The sequence below is a fragment of the Coregonus clupeaformis genome, chromosome 19, assembly GCF_020615455.1.
Source record: "Coregonus clupeaformis isolate EN_2021a chromosome 19, ASM2061545v1, whole genome shotgun sequence".
NCBI lineage: Eukaryota > Metazoa > Chordata > Actinopteri > Salmoniformes > Salmonidae > Coregonus > Coregonus clupeaformis.
Window position 1 is genome coordinate 20280492 of NC_059210.1, and position 19976 is coordinate 20300467.

The 19976-nt window shown below is 44.8% G+C and overlaps 1 protein-coding gene across 1 annotated transcript in view; it reads right to left on the minus strand.

The window, feature by feature from the left end:
• peak1 (pseudopodium-enriched atypical kinase 1) overlaps positions 1 to 19461 on the minus strand; it is a 45460-nt gene extending 25999 nt beyond the window's left edge. The window contains exons 1-2 of the mRNA XM_041837647.2: positions 16001 to 19461; positions 5136 to 5359 (exon numbers count right to left, since the gene is read on the minus strand). Coding sequence (XP_041693581.2) covers positions 5136 to 5359; positions 16001 to 19326 — 3550 coding nt within the window. The 5' untranslated portion in view covers positions 19327 to 19461. The remainder of the gene's footprint in view (positions 1 to 5135; positions 5360 to 16000) is intronic.
• Positions 19462 to 19976: the final 515 nt, after the last annotated feature.

Below are 19976 nucleotides of genomic sequence, written 5' to 3' on the forward strand. Positions count from 1 at the left end.
AGCCCAAACCATGAAAAACAGCCCCAGACCATTATTCCTCCTCCACCAAACTTTACTGTTGGCACTATGCATTGGGGCAGGTAGCGTTCTCCTGTCATCCGCCAAACCCAGATTAGTCCGTCGGACAGTCAGATGGTAAAGCGTGATTCATCACTCCAGAGAATGCGTTTCCACTGCTCCAGAGTCCAATGGCGGCGAGCTTTACACCACTCCAGACAATGTTTGGCATTGCGCATTGTGATCTTAGGCTTGTGTGTGGCTGCTCAGCCATGGAAACCCATTTCATGAAGCTCCCGATTAACAGTTATTGTGCTGACGTTACATCCAGAAGCAGTTTGGATCTCGGTAGTGAGTGTTGCAACCGAGGACAGACTATTTTTACGCACTTCAGCACTCAGCAGTCCCGTTCTGTGAGCTTGTGTAACTTACCACTTCGCGGCTGAGCTGTTGTTGCTCCTAGACGTTTCCACTTCACATTAACAGCACTTACAGTTGACCGGGGCAGCTCTAGCAGGGCAGAAATTTGACGAACTGACTTGTTGGAAAGGTGGCATACTATGACGTTGCAAGTAACTGAGCTTTTCAGTAAGGCCATTCTACTGCCAATGTTTGTCTATGGAGATTGCATGGCTGTGTGCTCGATATTATACACCTGTCAGCAACGGGTGTGGCTGAAATAGCCGAATACACTAATTTGAAGGTGTGTCCACATACTTTTGTATATACATTGCATTCGGAAAGTATTCAGACCCCTTGACTTTTTTTCACATTTTGTTACGTTACAGCCTCATTCTAAAATCGATGAATCTGTTTATGACATTTTTGCTAATTTATTAAAAATAACACACTGAAATATTACATTTACATAAGTATTCAGAACCTTTACTCAGTACTTTGTTGATACAGCTTTGGCAGCGATTACAGCATCAAGTCTACAAGCTTGGCACGCCTGTATTTGGGGAGTTTCTCCCATTCTTCTCTGCAGATCCTCTCAAGCTCTGTCAGGTTGGATGGGGAGCGTTGCTGCACAGCTATTTTCAGGTCTCTCCAGAGATGTTTGTCTGGGCTCTGGCTGGGCCAGTCAAGGACATTCAGAGACTTCACTCCTGCGTTGTCTTGGCTGTGTGCTTAGGGTCGTTGTCCTGTTGGAAGGTGAACCTTCGCCCCAGTCTGAGGTCCTGAGTGCTCTGGAGCAGGTTTTCATCAAGGATCTCTCTATACTTTGCTCCGTTCATCTTTGCCTCAATCCTGACTAGTCTGCCAGTCCCTGCCGCTGAAATACATCCCCACAGATGTGACGCTTGGCATTCAGGCCAAATAATTCAATCTTGGTTTCATCAGACCAGAGAATCTTGTTTCTCATGGTCTGAGAGTCTTTAGGTGCCTTTTTTACTGAGGAGTGGCTTCCGTCAGGCCACTTTACCATAAAGGCCTGATTGGTGGAGTTCTGCAGAGATGATTGTCCTTCTGGAAGGTTCCCCCATCTCCACAGAGGAACTCTGTCAGAGTGATCATCGGATTCTTGGTCACCTCTCTGACCAAAGCCTTTCTCCCCCGATTGCTCAGTTTGGCCGGGTGGCCAGCTCTAGGAAGAGTTTTGGTGGTTCCAAACTTCATCCATTTAAGATTGATGGATGCCACTGTGTTCTTGGGGACCTTCAATGCTGCAGAAATGTTTTGGTACCCTTCCCCAGATCCGTGCCTCGACACAATCCTGTCTCGGAGCTCTACGGACAAGTCCTTTGACCTCATGGCTTGGTTTTTGCTCTGACATGCACTGTCAACTGTGGGACCTTATATAGAAAGGTGTGTGCCTTTCCAAATCATGTCCAATACATTTAATTTACCACAGGTTGACTCCAATCAAGTTGTAAAAATCTCAAGGATGATCAATGGAAATAGGATGCACCTGAGCTAAATTTCTAATCTCATAGCAAAGGGTCTGAATACTTATGTAAATAAGGTATTTCTGGTTTTTATTTTTTTATAAATTTGCTATCATTTCTAAAAACCTGTTTTCGCTTCGTCATTATGGGATATTGTGTGTAAATTTCGGAGGAATTTGTTTTATTTAATCAATTTTAGGCTGTAACGTAACAAAATGTGGAAAAAGTAAAAGGGTCTGAATACTTTATGAAGGCACTGTATAGTGTATTACAGATCTCACCGCAGGGTTCAATGGGATGGTACAGGAAATGTAGGACAACTCAGTTTATTGCATGTACAGTACAGGAGTTAAAAGGTAACTTATTATGTTTGGAATGTACGCTTTGTTGATTTCATCTTTCTGTGATATGAAATTCCCTTGTATAGCTTATTATTAGCAACATCTGCAAAGAGTGGGAGGAAAGTAAAGTGTCAATTTTTGAGGAAATAATATAGTTAAATTGCAGGTTTTCATTTGACATTCAACATGTTGTCTCCGCTGATCGCTAGCATATGTATCAAGTGCTATGCACAAAAACACACAACAAATCATTACCATTTTCATCATCCAACTGCGGTAATAGCAACTTGCCCAAGGCAAGTTGGTGAATATATTATATTATCATAGATTCACAGTATAGTTTGGCATGGAAAAACTAGCATCATGACTTTCAGAGCCAGTCTAAAATGATTGAGTAGATTTTGTATTTTGTTTAAATAGATCTCCCTGAGGTGTATTCATAAGTGCAAACCGTGTAAACAGGTGCATTGAAAACTTGTGTTTCTTATTGGACATGTTCGGCTAGGTCTCTCCTTGTTTCAGCCTGTTTCCTTCTGTTTGGTTCCTAGTGAATACACCACTGGTCCCTATCCTACTGTAACTCTGCCATTATCAATCACATTATATGACCATTTAAAAAGAAGGATGGCTGGCGCTTTACGGGCTCCTAACCAATTATGCTATTTTGTGTGTTTTTTCGCATTGTTTGTTATGACCGAAGATTGATTCTGGATATCAGAACAGCGATTACTCACCTCGACCTGGACAAAAATGTTGTCTTTAATGAGTCTGACGCAAAGGATATAATGATGCTCCCAGACAAGGCCCAAATCCCCGTCATTTGCATTAAGAAAATAAGGAAATACAGGGAGTGGAGATCTGGGTGCCTTGTGAGAATTCGTCGGCGAGTGGGTAACCCACCTCTACCATCCGTTCTATTGGCCAATGTGCAGTCACTGGAGAATAAACTGGATGAGTTCCGTTCAAGACTATCCTACCAACGGGACATTAAAAACTGTAATGTCTTATATTTCACCGCATCGTGGCTAAAAGAAGACACGGATAATATACAGTTGGCTGGGTTTTCCGTGCATCGGCAGGACAGAACAGCTACATCCGGTAAGACGAGGGGTGGGGGTGTGTGTCTATTTGTCAATAACAGTTGGTGTGCGATGTCTAATATTAAGGTAGTATCAAGGTATTGCTCGCCTGAGGTAGAGTACCTCATGAGGGGGCGGCAGGTAGCTTAGTGGTTAAAAGCGTTGTGCCAGTAACCGAAAGGTCGCTGGTTCTAATCCCCGAGCCGACTAGGTGAAAAATCTGTCAATGTGCCCTTGAGCAAGGCACTTAACCCTAATTGCTCCTGTTAGTCGCTCTGGATAAGAGCGTCTGCTAAATGACTAAAATGTAAAATGTAAAACATTTAATGATAAGCTGTAGACTACACTATCAGCATGTCATATGTGCAACCAGAGGAAGAAAAACAAAAACTCTAGACCACCTTTACTCCACACACAGAGACATGTACAAAGCTCTCCCTCGCCCTCCATTTGGCAAATCTGACCATAATTCTATCCTCCTGATTCCTGCTTACAAGCAAAAACTAAAGCAGGAAGTTCATTTTACATGTACATTTTAGTCATTTAGCAGACGCTCTTATCCAGAGCGACTTACAGTTAGTGAGTGCATACATTTTCATACTGTCCCCCCGTGGGAAACAAACCCACAACCCTGGCGTTGCAAGCGCCATGCTCTACCTAATGAGCTACAGGGGACTACGTACCAGTGTACCAGTCACTCACTCAATACGGAAGTGGTAAGATGACGTGGATGCTATGCTACAGGACTGTTTTGCTAGCACAGACTGGAATATGTTCCTGGATTCATCCAATGGCATTGAGGAGTATACCACCTCAGTCACCGGCTTCATCAACAAGTGCATCGACGACGTCGTCCCCACAGTGACCGTACATACATATCCCAACCAGAAGCCATGGATTACAGGCAACATCCGCACCGAGCTAAAGGCTAGAGCTGCCGCTTTCAAGGAGCGGGACACTAATCCAGAGGCTTATAAGAAATCCCGCTATGCCCTCAGACGAACCATCAAACAGGCAAAGCGTCAATACAGGACTAAGATTGAATCCTACTACACCGGCTCTGACGCTCGTCGGATGTGGCAGGGCTTGCAAACTATTACGGACTACAAAGAGAAACCCAGCCGCGAGCTGACCAGTGACGGGCGCCTACCAGACGGGGTAAATGCCTTTTATGCTCGCTTTGAGTCAAGCAACACTGAAGCATGCATGAGAGCACCAGCTGTTCCGGACGACTGTGTGATCACGCTCTCCGTAGCCAATGTGAGCAAGACCTTTAAACAGGTCAACATTCACAAGGCCGCTGGGCCAGACAGATTATCAGGACGAGAGTTAAGTTCCTTCGTGTCCACATCACCAACAAACTATCATGGTCCAAACACACCAAGAAAGTCGTGATGAGGGCATGACAACACCTTTTCCCCCTTAGGAGACAGAAAATATTTGGCATGGGTCCCCAGATCCTCAAAAAGTTCTACAGCTGCACCATCGAAAGCATCCTGACCGGTTGCATCATCGCCTGGTATGGAAACTGCTCGGCATCCGACCATAAGGCGCTACAGAGGGTAGTGCGTACGGCCCAGTACATCACTGGGGCCAAGCTTCCTGCCATCCAGGACCTATATACTAGGCAGTGTCAGAGGAAGGCCCAAAAAATTGTCAAAGACACCAGTCACCCAAGTCATAGACAAGCGGTACCGGAGCGCCAAGTCTAGGTCCAAAAGGCACCTTAATAGCTCTACCCGCGAGCCATAAGACTGCTGAGCAATTAATCAAATGGCCACCCGGACTATTTTCATGTCTCCCTATGGCCAGCTGAAGCCAGGTCTTACCCAGGTTGCTGTAGGTGGCACTGCAGGAGCTGGATGCCGGCGAGTGGGAGTGGCCATCCTCCTCCTCCGGGTCACCCAGGCTGGGACTGCTCTCGCTGGCCGAGGCCGGTGTGGCAACCAGGCTGGCACACTCCTCCCCAGGGGACAGTAGCTCCAGTTTGGCTGGTAGGGAGGAGGTGGTGGGCATCTCCCCCTCGGATATGTTGGCATCACATGGCACCTGGCTGCAGGGCAAAGGAAAGAGAGATGGCAAAGCTTAGAGAGCGGGTAAAGGTGGTACCAGAGTAGAGATGGCACTAGCATCTCCTATACGGAGATGGAGGAACATGAAGCAGTGTTGTTTTAATATGAATGAACATTAATTGCCTTCAGGGGGGCTTAGAAAGGGATAGGAGAAATGTAGGCTCATGTCACAACAATGACAAAAGGACAGTAAGCCACTTGTGTGTAAGATTAACCAAAGAGTCAGGAGCAAAGGGGGAACATTTCTGGAGGTACATGAGAGCTGAATACAGGAAGAGAGGGAGTTGGAAAGGAAGAGAGGAGCATTGTGGTAAGGATGATGAAAAGGGTGTCATAGGGATGTGCTAGACTTAAATGTGTCGTTAGCATCTTTTAATGAGATCCCTGCCGGCGCTGTAGATGTATGTGTGTGTGTTTGTGTGTAAAAATGCATAAGAATGTGTTTTTACTGCAATGTCTACAAATATTTATTTGATTAATTTAATTTATCCTGAGCACTGTATATCAAAGAAATGCTCACTGTCTATTATCTGATGACCGAGATCGACATGTATTTCATAAAACTAACCCATGCATGGATTGATATGGTAAGCTAAATTTCATAATGTGTTGAAATACTTGCGCCAAAACTGCAACATTAGCTCATATGGATGAATATACTGTATATTAATACATTCATAGTCAAACACAGCCTGACCATCACATCATCATACTGCACACAAACCCAGTGGCTGTGGTAGATGGAGGGGTTTTGCTCATGAAACTCTCCAAAGTTTAACCACCATGGCTATTATTGGTGACAGATATGAAATGCCCCACGGAGACATATGACTGCACAGTAAGAGGGAATGAGCCCCATCACATCAGTCCTGCCTCCTGATAGCCAAGCTGGATGGGATAAGTAGCACGTATTCATCATAATGAGGAAGTGACAGACCTCCCTAGAGTTTGTGAATGAGGCCGGTGTCACCCTAGCCTGGATGCCACAGACATGACAAGAGACCCAAAACAGATTGGCACCCAGGCTAGTGTCTCTGCTACCGAGTCAATGAAAAAACAAATATGTTCAGTCTATATTTTTCGGACATGTGATGATGCTAATTCAACAGCACAGTGATAAACAAACAATAATCAACGGATGTCATGTCAAAATGTTAAAGCAAAAAGGCACTATAGCCACTTCTAATTGCACAACAATCATTTGAAGGTGGGAATCTTAACATCATAACACTTGACTGAAATAGCGCCCGATGCTCCCACTAGTCTAAATACTTCATTCTGATTGGCCACCACAGTTTCTTGTCCAACCAAAGCCAGTCCAGACATCCAAAAGTAACTGGGGCTGTTCCTGTTAAGGTGCCTCTCACCCAGGTTGTGTCACATTCCCCACCTAAGTTTACATGACATTAGGAGGAGGTGGGGCCTGTCACACCAGCAGTGTGAATGCCTTGGGGCATTGAAAGGTCAGTGGTGAGGACTGCATCTGCTGATATTCTCTTTGTAGTTGTTTGACCAGGGGTTGTAGAGGATGGGGCAAGCAGCTGCTGAGTAGGATGTAAGGTCTTACATCACACTGATATATGGAAAAAGATCTGACTGAATCACCAGTCTGCTGTTTGATCATATGGCACTTGTATGTAGTGCTTTGGAAGCACACAACACCAGACACAAAAATCTCCATGAGAGAAATCTTAAAGGAATAATCAAGTCAAAAAATCTATTTTTTTTTTTCCATTAATCCACTGTTGATACAATCCCAAAATATATGGCATGTCAGCAATCAAGTTTTCAAGATATAGGACTTTCAAAAATGTTGCATCATCACGATGCTGTGGCAGGTTACAATTTGGTTTTTGAAATTCCTATATCTTGAAAACTTGATTGCTATCAAGAAAAACTAAGCTAAAGGAATGGAAAGACAGGCAACGGAAGACGTTGAGAGATGCGGGAAAACTCTATTTCAATCGGAAGGGGCTAGAAAAACAAGGGACAAGTGGTCCAACATAGGTATGTGGAAGAACCGTATCTAAAACAAGCAAGCTAGCTATAGCTACGGTTTGCTAGCTAACGTTATGTTGTTCTGTGCGTTGGCTCGCCTGTAACTAGAGCAAAACTAATAGGCTATACATTACGAAAGTTGTTGCTAGATTAGTTAGAAGAAACGTATTCCATCTATCTATCCACCATCTCTCCACCTGATGATTCAAGGCTATCGGTAACGTTCCACTGTGTCCTGCAGGGAAGAGTGTGCCGCTACGTGCAGAAGGGATTGTGGAAAGTTGACGGAGGAGCGCAAGTTGCAGCTTTCCGCCGGGTTCCACACAGTCCCATACGAGAAATAACAGGCTTTGATTCTCAGGCTTTGAGCAGGTGAGAAATAAGATAAAACGACGCCATATAATGAACACTTGGATCATTGAACGTTGAAGCAGATGATACACTAGTAGTGCAATGATACAATGTTGCAAACCTGCTGCATGCGTAGGGGGAGCGTGTGAAATAGGGAGTGTGTGAAAGAGAAAGTGTGTGACCATTACTCATGTTTTGTAAACTAGTCAAGGATATTCAAGCAGATTGTCTATTATAATTGTTACTGTAAGTTATGAGTTAATGGACCTGTATATATGTTATACTATTTTAGTACATTTTTCTTTCTTAGTAATATTATATTATTTCAGCTATGCCAAATTAAGGACACGTAGAGCTACTTCATACATTCAGTAATATGGGTGTTGAGGTGGATGGAATTTAACAAGGATCAGTTTATTTATGTAGCTTAATGAGATATTAGTGTCCGACTAGGAAATGAACCCGGGTCGTTGTGACTGTCAAAAGTGGGATGGCCCTGATGACAACATCGAAACTGTCAAGGCTATGTTGTGATGTTTTGACTGACAAACAAGGACCGAGGTCCTGGGCAGGCAATACCCTGAATGCACTACAGCATGTAAAAGTGGGATTTTTCCTTTGCCCATTATTATTACAGCACGGGCTGAAATGAAGACGAAGGTCTGAGGACACCAATGAGTCCAAACGACGGAACGTACCTTCAAATATAATTTACAACAAGCAGGCCAGAGATTGAATGTGTGCAAGGTCACTTTAATGTCTGTGTTCCAGCTGATCTACAGGCAAGTTGCATATTCATTATTTAGGTGTACTTGCTAAAGGCAAAGCACAATTCTAGCTTTCTTACATATGCATGTTATTATTTGATTTCTTTAACATGCTCTAGAGCTTAAACAGTTGAAGCCATTAACACGATACCAACTTCAAAATGTCCAGAGTGCCCCAACTCGGATTGCTTGAGAAAATATTTTTGATACCATTTATACTTCTTGAACTATAACAATATTTAAATGAGCTCTTCCCAATGCATTTCAATGGAAAAAAAGTATTTAATTCTCTCAATCAGCTTGGCATTCTCTCCATCATCTTCATGAGGTAGTCACCTGGAATGTATTTCAATTAACAGGTGTGCCTTCTTAAAAGTTAATTTGTGGAATTTCTTTCCTTCTTAATGTGTTTGAGCCAATCAGTTGTGTTGTGACAAGGTAGGGGTGGTATATAGAAGATAGCCCTATTTGGTAAAAGACCAAGTCCATATTATGGCAAGAACAGCTCATATAAGCAAAGAGAAACGACAGTCCATCATTATTTTAAGACATGAAGGTCAGTCAATACGGAACATTTCAAGAACTTTGAACGTTTCTTCAAGTGCAGTAGCAAAAACCATTAAGCGCTCTGATGAAACTGGCTCTCATGAGGACCACCACAGGAATGGAAGACGCAGAGTTACCTCTGCTGCAGAAGATAAGTTCATTAGAGTTACCAGCCTCAGAAATTGCAGCCCAAATTAATGCTTCACGGAGTTCAAGTAACAGACACATCTCAACATCAACTGTTCAGATGAGACTGTGTGAATCAGGGCTTCATGGATGAATTGCTGCAAAGAAACCACTACTAAAGGACACCAATAAGAAGAAGAGACTTGCTTGGGCCAAGAAACACGAGCAATGGACATTAGACCAGTGGAAATGTGTCCTTTGGTCTGGATTCCAAATTGAAAATGTTTGGTTCCAACCGCCGTGTCTTTGTGAGACTCGGTGTGGGTGAACGGATGATCTCCGCATGTGTATTTCCCACCGTAAAGCATGGAGTAGGAGGTGTTATGGTGTGGGGGTGCTTTGCTGGTGACACAGTCTTTGATTGATTTAGAATTCAAGGCACACTTAACCAGCATGGCTACCACAGCATTCTGCAGCGATACGCCATCTCATCTGGTTTGGGCTTAGTGGGACTATCATTTGTTTTTTAACAGGACAATGACCCAACACACCTCCAGGCTGTGTAAGGGCTATTTTACCAAGAAGGAGAGTGATGGAGTGCTGCATCAGATGACCTGGCCTCCACAATCCTCCGACCTCAACCCAATTGAGATGGTTTGGGATGAGTCAGACCGCAGAGTGAAAAGAAAGTAGCCAACAAGTGCTCAGCATATGTGGGAACTCCTTCAAGACTGTTGGAAAAGCATTCCAGGTGAAGCTGGTTGAGAGAATGCCAAGAGTGTGCAAAGCTGTCATCAAGGCAAAGGGTGGCTATTTGAAGAATCTCAAATAGAAAATATATCTTGACTTGTTTAACACTTTCTTGGTTACTACATGATTCCATATGTGTTATTTCATAGTTTTGATGTCTTCACAATTATTCTACAATGTAGAAAATAGTAAAAATAAAGAAAAACCCTTGAAAAAAAAACAAGCAGCTTGGTAGTTCTGGGCTGATCCCTCACCTTCCTCATGATCATTGATGCCCCACGAGGTGAGATCTTGCATGGAGCCCCAGACCGAGGGTGATTGACCATCATCTTGAACTTCTTCCATTTTCTAATAATTGCGCCAACAGTTGTTGCCTTCTCACCAAGCTGCTTGCCTATTGTCCTGTAGCCCATCCCAGCCTTGTCCAGGTCTACAATTTTATCCCTGATGTCCTTACACAGCTCTCTGGTCTTGGCCATTGTGAAGAGGTTGGAGTCTGTTTGATTGAGTGTGTGGACAGGTGTCATTTATACAGGTAACGAGTTCAAACAGGTGCAGTTATTACAGGCAATGAGTGGAGAACAGGAGGGCTTCTTAAAGAAAAACTAACAGGTCTGTGAGAGCCGGAATTCTTACTGGTTGGTAGGTGATCAAATACTTATGTCATGCAATAAAATGAAAATTAATTACTTAAAAATCATACAATGTGATTTTCTGGATTTTTGTTTTAGATTCCGTCTCTCACAGTTGAAGTGTACCTATGATAAAAATTACAGACCTCTACATGCTTTGTACGTAGGAAAACCTGCAAAATCGGCAGTGTATCAAATACTTGTTCTCCCCACTGTATATATATATATATATATATATATATATATATATACAGTTGAAGTCGGAAGTTTACACACACTTAGGTTGGAGTCATTAAAACTTGTTTTTCAACCACTCCACAAATTTCTTGTTAACAAACTATAGTTTTGGCAAGTCGGTTAGGACATCTACTTTGTGCATGATGCAAGTAATTTTTCCAACAATTGTTTACAGACAGATTATTTCTCTTATAATTCACTGTATCACAATTCCAGTGGGTCAGACGTTTACATACACTAAGTTGGAAAATTCCAGAAAATTATGTCATGGCTTTAGAAGCTTCTGATAGGCTAATTGACATAATTTGAGTCAATTGGAAGTGTACCTGTGGATGTATTTCAAGGCCTACCTTCAAACTCAGTGCCTCTTTGCTTGACATCATGGGAAAATCAAAAGAAATCAGCCAAGACCATATAAAAAAATTGTAGACCTCCACAAGTCTGATTCATCCTTGGGAGCAATTTCCAAACGCCTGAAGGTACCACGTTCATCGGTACAAACAATAGTATGCAAGTATAAACACCATGGGACCACGCAGCCGTCATACCACTCAGAAAGGAGACGCGTTCTGTCTCCTAGAGATGAACGTACTTTGGTGCGAAAAGTGCAAATCAATCCCAGAACAACAGCAAAGGACCTTGTGAAGATGCTGGAGGAAACAGGTACAAAAGTATCTATATCCACAGTAAATCGAGTCCTATATCGACATAACCTGAAAGGCCGCTCAGCAAGGAAGAATCCACTGCTCCAAAACCGCCATAAAAAAGCCAGACTACGGTTTGCAACTGCACATGGGGACAAAGATTGTACTTTTTGGAGAAATGTCCTCTGGTCTAATGAAACAAAAATAGAACTGTTTGGCCATAATGACCATCGTTATCTTTGGAGGAAAAAGGGGAACGCTTGCAAGCCGAAGAACACCATCCCAACCGTGAAGCACGGGGTGGCATAATCATGCTGTAGGGGTGCTTTGTTGCAGGAGTAACTGGTGCACTTCACAAAATAGATGGCATCATAAGGAAGGAAAATTATGTCGATATATTGAAGCAACATCTCAAGACATCAGTCAGGAAGTTAAAGCTTGGTCGCAAATGGGTCTTCCAAATGGACAATGACCCCAAGCATACTTCCAAAGTTGTGGCTAAATGGCTTAAGGACAACAAAGTCAAGGTATTGTAGTGGCCATCACAAAGCCCTGACCTCAATCCTATAGAAAATGTGTGGGCAGAACTGAAAAATCGTGTGCGAGCAAGGAGGCCTACAAACCTGACTCAGTTACACCAGCTCTGTCAGGAGGAATGGGCCAAAATTCACCCAACTTATTGTGGGAAGCTTGTTGAATGTTACCCAAAACGTTTGACCCAAGTTAAACAATTTAAAGGCAATGCTACCAAATACTAATTGAGTGTATGTAAACTTCTAACCCACTGGGAATGTGATGAAAGAAATAAAAGCTGAAATAAATAATTATCTCTACTATTATTCTGACATTTCACATTCTTAAAATAAAGTGGTGATCCTAACTGACCTAAGACAGGACATTTTTACTAGGATTAAATATCAGGAATTGTGAAAAACTGAGTTTAAATGTATTTGGCTAAGGTGTATGTAAACTTCCGACTTCAACTGTGTATTTATATATATATATATATATATATATATATATATATATATATATATATATATATATATATATATATACAGTGGGGATAAAAAGTATTTAGTCAGCCACCAATTGTGCAAGTTCTCCCACTTAAGAAGATGAGAGAGGCCTGTAATTTTCATCATAGGTACACGTCAACTATGACAGACAAAATGAGAAAAAGTTTCTCAATACTTTGTTATATACCCTTTGTTGGCAATGACACAGGTCAAACGTTTTCTGTAAGTCTTCACAAGGTTTTCACACACTGTTGCTGGTATTTTGGCCCATTCCTCCATGCAGATCTCCTCTAGAGCAGTGATGTTTTGGGGCTGTCGCTGGGCAACACGGACTTTCAACTCCCCTCCAAAGATTTTCTATGGGGTTGAGATCTGGAGACTGGCTAGGCCACTCCAGGACCTTGAAATGCTTCTTATGAAGCCACTCCTTCGTTGCCCGGGCGGTGTGTTTGGGATCATTGTCATGCTGAAAGACCCAGCCACGTTTCATCTTCAATGCCCTTGCTGCTGGAAGGAGGTTTTCACTCAAAATCTCACGATACATGGCCCCATTCATTCTTTCCTTTACACGGATCAGTCGTCCTGGTCCCTTTGCAGAAAAACAGCCCCAAAGCATGATGTTTCCACCCCCATGCTTCACAGTAGGTATGGTGTTCTTTGGATGCAACTCAGCATTCTTTGTCCTCCAAACACGACGAGTTGAGTTTTTACCAAAAAGTTATATTTTGGTTTCATCTGACCATATGATATTCTCCCAATCCTCTTCTGGATCATCCAAATGCACTCTAGCAAACTTCAGACGGGCCTGGACATGTACTGGCTTAAGCAGGGGGACACGTCTGGCACTGCAGGATTTGAGTCCCTGGCGGCGTAGTGTGTTACTGATGGTAGGCTTTGTTACTTTGGTCCCAGCTCCCTGCAGGTCATTCACTAGGTCCCCCCGTGTGGTTCTGGGATTTTTGCTCACCGTTCTTGTGATCATTTTGACCCCACGGGGTGAGATCTTGTGTGGAGCCCCAGATCGAGGGAGATTATCAGTGGTCTTGTATGTCTTCCATTTCCTAATAATTGCTCCCACAGTTGATTTCTTCAAACCAAGCTGCTTACCTATTGCAGATTCAGTCTTCCCAGCCTGGTGCAGGTCTACAATTTTGTTTCTGGTGTCCTTTGACAGCTCTTTGGTCTTGGCCATAGTGGAGTTTGGAGTGTGACTGTTTGAGGTTGTGGACAGGTGTCTTTTATACTGATAACAAGTTCAAACAGGTGCCATTAATACAGGTAATGAGTGGAGGACAGAGGAGCCTCTTAAAGAAGAAGTTACAGGTCTGTGAGAGCCAGAAATCTTGCTTGTTTGTAGGTGACCAAATACTTATTTTCCACCATAGTTTGCAAATAAATTCATTAAACATCCTACAATGTGATTTTCTGGATTTTTTTTTTCTCAATTTGTCTGTCATAGTTGACGTGTACCTATGATGAAAATTACAGGCCTCTCTCATCTTTTTAAGTGGGAGAACTTGCACAATTGGTGGCTGACTAAATACTTTTTTTCCCCACTGTATATAGAGAGAGAGAGAGAGAGAGAGAGAGAGAGAGAGAGAGAGAGAGAGAGAGAGAGAGATGTGTTACCCCTTGGCAGCGTTATCAGAAAGCACAGCATTGATTTTCACTGCTACGCAGACGATACAGATCTTTACATTTCTGTGTCACCAGAGGATCTTAGCTCCACGGATAAAATATTAGACTGTATTAGTGATTTAAATACTTGGATGGCTCACAACTTCCTCCAGCTAAATCAAGACAAGACCAAGGTACTAATGGTTGGAGCCACAGCACAGACATAATCTGGCCGCACATTTTAATTCAAGGCCAAAAAAGATAAAACAGCAGGTAAAAAACCTAGGTGTTATTTTAGATTCTGAACTCAATGTCGCGTTTTAGAATTATTTTAAGATTCTTCTATTGGTTTTTAAATCAATCCATGATTGTGCACCCCAATACATGTCAGACATGCTATCCAGTAAGTCCCTCAAGTCCTCTGGAACTGGCCTTTTAACTATCCCAAAGCCTAGGGCCAAGAGGCATAGAGACACAGCCTTTAGTTATTATGCCCCCAGCCTCTGGAATAGCCTGCCAGAGAACCTGAGGTGGGACAAAACTGTGGACATATTTAAAAGAGATCTTAAAAACACACCTTTTTAGCTTTGCTTTTCCTTATGGTGCTTTTTAGTCATTCAGTTTTAATTGTTATTCTTTTATTTTTTATCCTCTTATGTTTGTTGTGTAGTAAATATTTCTGTTTTTATTTTCATTGTTTTTATTTTTTTCCTGTGTTGCATTCCATGGCTGAAATGTGCTGTATAAATAAAGCTTGATTCGATGATTTGATTGGACTATGCAGCTGCTGCAAGAGCAAATGTTTTACTGGGTGTCCACTGGTTGCAAAAACAATGATTGATAGGCAGTTTAAACGTCTTCAATTCAGCCATAATTTTTTTTTAAATACACATATACATTTGTGAACAGCCATCCACAACAACCACAATCCTTCAGCCGCAAATAGCAGTGTGATTCACATCAATGCGCTATGTAGATATCAATAATAAGTGGTATCAGTGTTGACCGTAGACTACACTTTACCTCCAAGCATTTATTCAAATAGGATAATCTTTGGATGCCGACAGCAGTCACACCATTGGAAGACATAGCTTGGACTGTAGCATACAAAAGCCTATTCCTGCTCTTTCCCGTGATCCATCAAGCTAATTTGGTGTGTCATCAGTGGTCTCTGACCAACTTAAATGTGCACCTTTTTTTCAATGCTGATATGAATGTCATTGAGAAAACAGAAAGGTGTCAAATAATTATTTCACAAACATCCTTTCTGAATTTCAAAGTAATCCTATAAGTAATCTAGTTTTTCAAAAGTATCTAATCTGATTACAATATTTTAGCTGGTAACGGATTACATCTAGTTTTTGTGTGATCAGTTACATGTAATCCGTTACTCTCCAACCCTGGTCATGCAACACAGTTGTTTGAGATGAGATTAACTGCGTCTCAAATGTCACCCTTCTCCCCATATAGTGCACTACTTTTGACCAGAGCCCTATGGGCCCAGCTCAAAAATAGTGCACTAAATAGGGAATAGGGTGCCATTTGGGACGCATTCTGTGTGTTTGAATAGGCCAGTAAAGTGTAGATTACAGCCCTGCTAATTAACTAGTCACAAACCGTCCTGATTAAACTGAAGACATTGCCGCTTCTCGTCACAGTGCCGTCCGCTCCTACTGGCAATGCTCAATTAACTGCATATGATGGATGGCCAAAGTACCCATCGCTAACAGTATATTACCCAATAATGCCCCGTACAAATATTGTAAAGTCTCATCATAAAGTGTGCTGCTTACAAATAACAAGGCCTGCAGTTATCTGCAGTAAGGAGTTGGCTTATAGGTAAGTATAGAGAACATTATAAAATAATTTTCCTGAGCAAGGATTAAGAGAAACAAGAGAACTGTGCTTTTTTAAAGACAGATTTAAATACATTACCTGATGGCCTTGCAGTGGAGGGCAGTCTCGGTGGTAGATGGTCTGATGTCTCGGCTCTCCTCTGGGGACAGCAGAGCAGTTTCTCTACATTCCTCCACCCGCAGTTCCCCCTCCCAGTCACCGGAGGCGCTGCCGTCTGGCTTGTAGGTGAATATGATGGTGGGTTTCTGACTGGGGTCCTCGTTCTTGGCCTCAGAGAACCAGTGGTGGCGTTGGATGGGTGGAGGTGGCAGCATGTGGATGACCGTCCCGTCCAGCCCCACCAGCTTGCCCTTCTTCGTCTCCTTCTGCGCCTTCTCCCGCTGTTCGTCCTCTTCCTTCCGCCGGCGGAAGAAGCTCTTGAAGGAGATCCAGCGTTTGGGCTTGGCGCTCTCTGCCGCCACCCGTCTCCCCTCCCCTCCACCTGGGCTGGTCTCTCCGTCACTGGGGCGCGAGGGGGAGCTGGAGGCGGCAGGCTTGGTCCAGTGGCCAAAGTGCCTCTGAAGGATGTTGGAGGCGTAGTATGGGGAAGAGGTGGATCTGGGAGGGGGGAATGGAGCGTTGGGCTCTGACTTGGTGGGGCTGGACAGGGGCACGGCTGCTGAGGCACTCTGGGATTTGGGCAGCTGCTTAGAGGGTGTGTCCTTCCTGGGTTTGGACAGGCAGCTGTCAGTGGAGGAGAAAAGAGACTTGGGTCGACTGAGTGTTTCTTTGGTGGCATTGGGTGGGAGGGCGTACAGCTCCTCGATACTGCAGGCTTTAGAATGTGGGGAAGGTGACTCTGGGGGAGACTGTGGGGGCTGGATAGAGGCAACGATCTGGGACAACACAGTGCTGGCCTTCTCCCGGTGGCCTGTCCCAGTGCCTGATGACAGAGGGAAGTCAGTGCTCCCCTCTCTGCTGGATGTTGTCTCCCCACTGATCTTGCGAGTGCGCCCACTAGTGGCTGAACTGGAGCTGCTTTTGGCCAAGATGGCAGCGACAGTGAGAGGAGTTGGAACAGCAATCGATGTGGAAGCTGAAGGAGAAACAGCACCAGCAGCCATGCTCGCAGCTATGGTCGTGTCTTTAGTGGTTCTGGCGGTTAGCTCCTGTCTTATCAGGGCTGCTGCAGCGGCTCTCCTTTCTTCAGCAGCAGCTTTCTCTGATGCCGCTTTACCGCTAGTTTTCTCTGTAGGAGAAGGCTGGACACTCTCTGAGGAGCCGATCTCTTCGTAAGTGTGGCTAGCCACTCTCCCTTCCTTTAGTTGGGGCACCTCCCCGCTTAGACCCAGGAAGCTCTTATACACCGCCAGGTTGTCGTAAGCACTTGGGTTGATGACGATAGGCACCTTGACGGCGTTCTTGGATCTGCGGGAATATGTGGTATCATCCCGGATGATGATAGGGAAGGGGGGCATCCCTGCGTTGTTGTAGCTGTTGAACTTGATCTCAGACAGGTTAGGGGATTTCACAGGTACAGTTCGAGAGGAGGAGAGGCCAGCAATGGGGGAGGTGGGGGCCGACTTGTGGCTGCAGTTGCGAGGTGGGACAGCAGGGCCAGATGCTCCAGTGGACTCCAGATCCAATTTGGCAATCTTCTGACGGGGACTGGTGCTAGACGTCCACACCTCCTGGTAGCGGATGGCACCTGGTTTCTTGCTGGCATTGCCCTGGAAGACAGAGGGTGTGGTGGATGTGGGGGAGATGGGAGATGATAGGGACATGGGCGAGGCTGGAGACAGAGGCTGGCATAAGGGGGAGATGGGGTAGGAAGAGGGGATAATGGGAGTCTTTGGTTGTTTGGGAGTGCTGTCTTGGTTTTGTTCCTCTGGGCTAGCCATGGATGCAGACACGTCCACCACTGTGTAGGGCTTACATATAAGATGCTTCTCCAGGTTGACCACACGGTAAGGTTTGGCTTGCTCCTCTGTGGGGCTGAAGCTGATCGTCACCGGCTGCCCGGGAAGAGCTTGGGGCATAGGTAAGCCCTCCCTGCAGTCCTGATCCTCCAATTGGATGGCGAGAACAGCCTTGTGGGTCTCCGTGACTTTGGGTGGACTGACAGCCTTCTGGGTCTGTTGTTCCTTGTCTGTCCCAGCAGCCTGGAGGGCCGGTGTTCTGAAAGCGGAGGGGGAGTGCAGGCCGTTTCTCAGGGGGCCACAGGGAGCACTGCTGCTGCAGCTGGAAGTGGTGCGTAAGTCCTCCGGCAGCGATGATGAAGACTCGGGGGAAGTGGTGCACTCCGAATTGGAGAGGAAGCCGCTGCCCTGCAGGTCATTAGGGCCGTACGGAAGGAGACTGTGGCCTCCAATGGCGTCCGTGGAGGGGTATCCATTAAGGATCTCATCATAACTGTCGTCATAGTCCACGGCGCAGATCCTCTGGAGTGAGCGGTTACGTAACGGTACAGTGTTCCACTTCTTCCCCTGGGCAAAGGGGACTGGGGAAAGTGTGGCGGCACGGAAGTTGGCGAAGCGCGGCTGGCCCCGCATACGGATCTCCATAGCTAGAAGCTCCTCGTCACTCTCATCCCAGCTCTCGTGTTCATCGTCGTCGTTCCCTTCACTTTCGTCATCTTCATCCTCATCATCGTCCTCTCCTTCGCTGGAGAACTCAGGGTAGCAGAAGCGCCCTCCTTCGGTGCTGATGACCTCCATGCTGTTGCTGAGGGACACCCTCTTTTGGGCGGCCCCTCCACTGCCGCTGCTGCTCCCAATGGCCAAGCAACCAGAAGCGGGGAGTCCTCTCTCTAAAGAGCGCTGGAAGGAGTTGCTGATGCGCCCCAAAAAGAGGTCCTTCGACCCGGACAAGGCGCTGGGGCCAGAGCCCAGGCCCGCAATCTCTTTGAGCATGTCAGTCAAACCATTGTCATTACCACTGGGTGCGTGCCGACTGCGCTGTCTGTAACGCTCAATCTCCTCCCCGGCATATTCCCCTTCATTGTTGTTATGCCCGCCGGGCTTCTTGCGGTTCATCCCATTGCGGGTCCAGACGGTAAAGGCAGAAGTTTTGCCGGGTTCACCAGCGTCTGGCGGCCGATGTAGGTTTCCCTCCAAGTCCAGGTCGGCGGAAGAGCAGGACAGCATCATGGTGGGCTTGACAGCGATTGTGGGCTTCTTAGCCACGGGAGGGCGGAAGTGGCCAGAGCGAGCTGAGACACTGCTACCGCCTCCGCCTCCCCTCTGGGAGCTGTTGCCGTTGGGTCTAGTTCCAGCAGGGGGTTGGCTCTGTTGCTGGGAGGGTTGCTCAGGAGCTGTCGTCTTCAGGCCACCCTCGGCCAGGCGGTGCAGGCTCTTGGGCTTAAAGCAGTTCTTGCACTCGCCTGGTTTCCACACGTGCTCCGTGAAGGTGTTGCAGGCGGACATGGCTGCTGTCCTGGTGAGGCAGCACGGTGGGTCAGTGGACAGGAAACCCCTCCATGGGAACCACAAAGGCAGGGGAATGGACTCTTCTACAGCACCGCTGCCTTCCGGTTAACCCTCAGGCCTAGCACAGAGACTCAACCTGAAAGGAAATGAAACATGGCATTATTAAACTGTCATATCACAACATTTGTTGATATCTATTTAATTGTTTCAGCATAACACATAAAAGCTTTAGTATAAAGTTTGTTTAATTCAGAATACTTGACATGAACACAGCATATTCAATGTATTATTGTTTTTTAAAGTAGCCAATATGATGAAATGATGTAATAAATATTTTCATTTTCAGGATGACTAACACTTTTTGAAAAGGGCAATAAACAAAAGATATAAGATACAAAACCGTAAGTATACCAATTATGTCCACCAAAATCTACGATTAGACATGCCTAACGTATACAGCCCTAAAATGAAGGGTGAATCGCTCATGTGAAGTTTTATGACTTTACTTACACCATTTTTTGTGAGGTAATAATATTTGATAAAATATGTGAAAAGTCCAGACTGGGCTTAATGGGTACCGAATGTTCACTTTAAGCCCATAGGTGTTACAAATAAGGTCACCTTTTAAATAAGCAATTTTAATTATT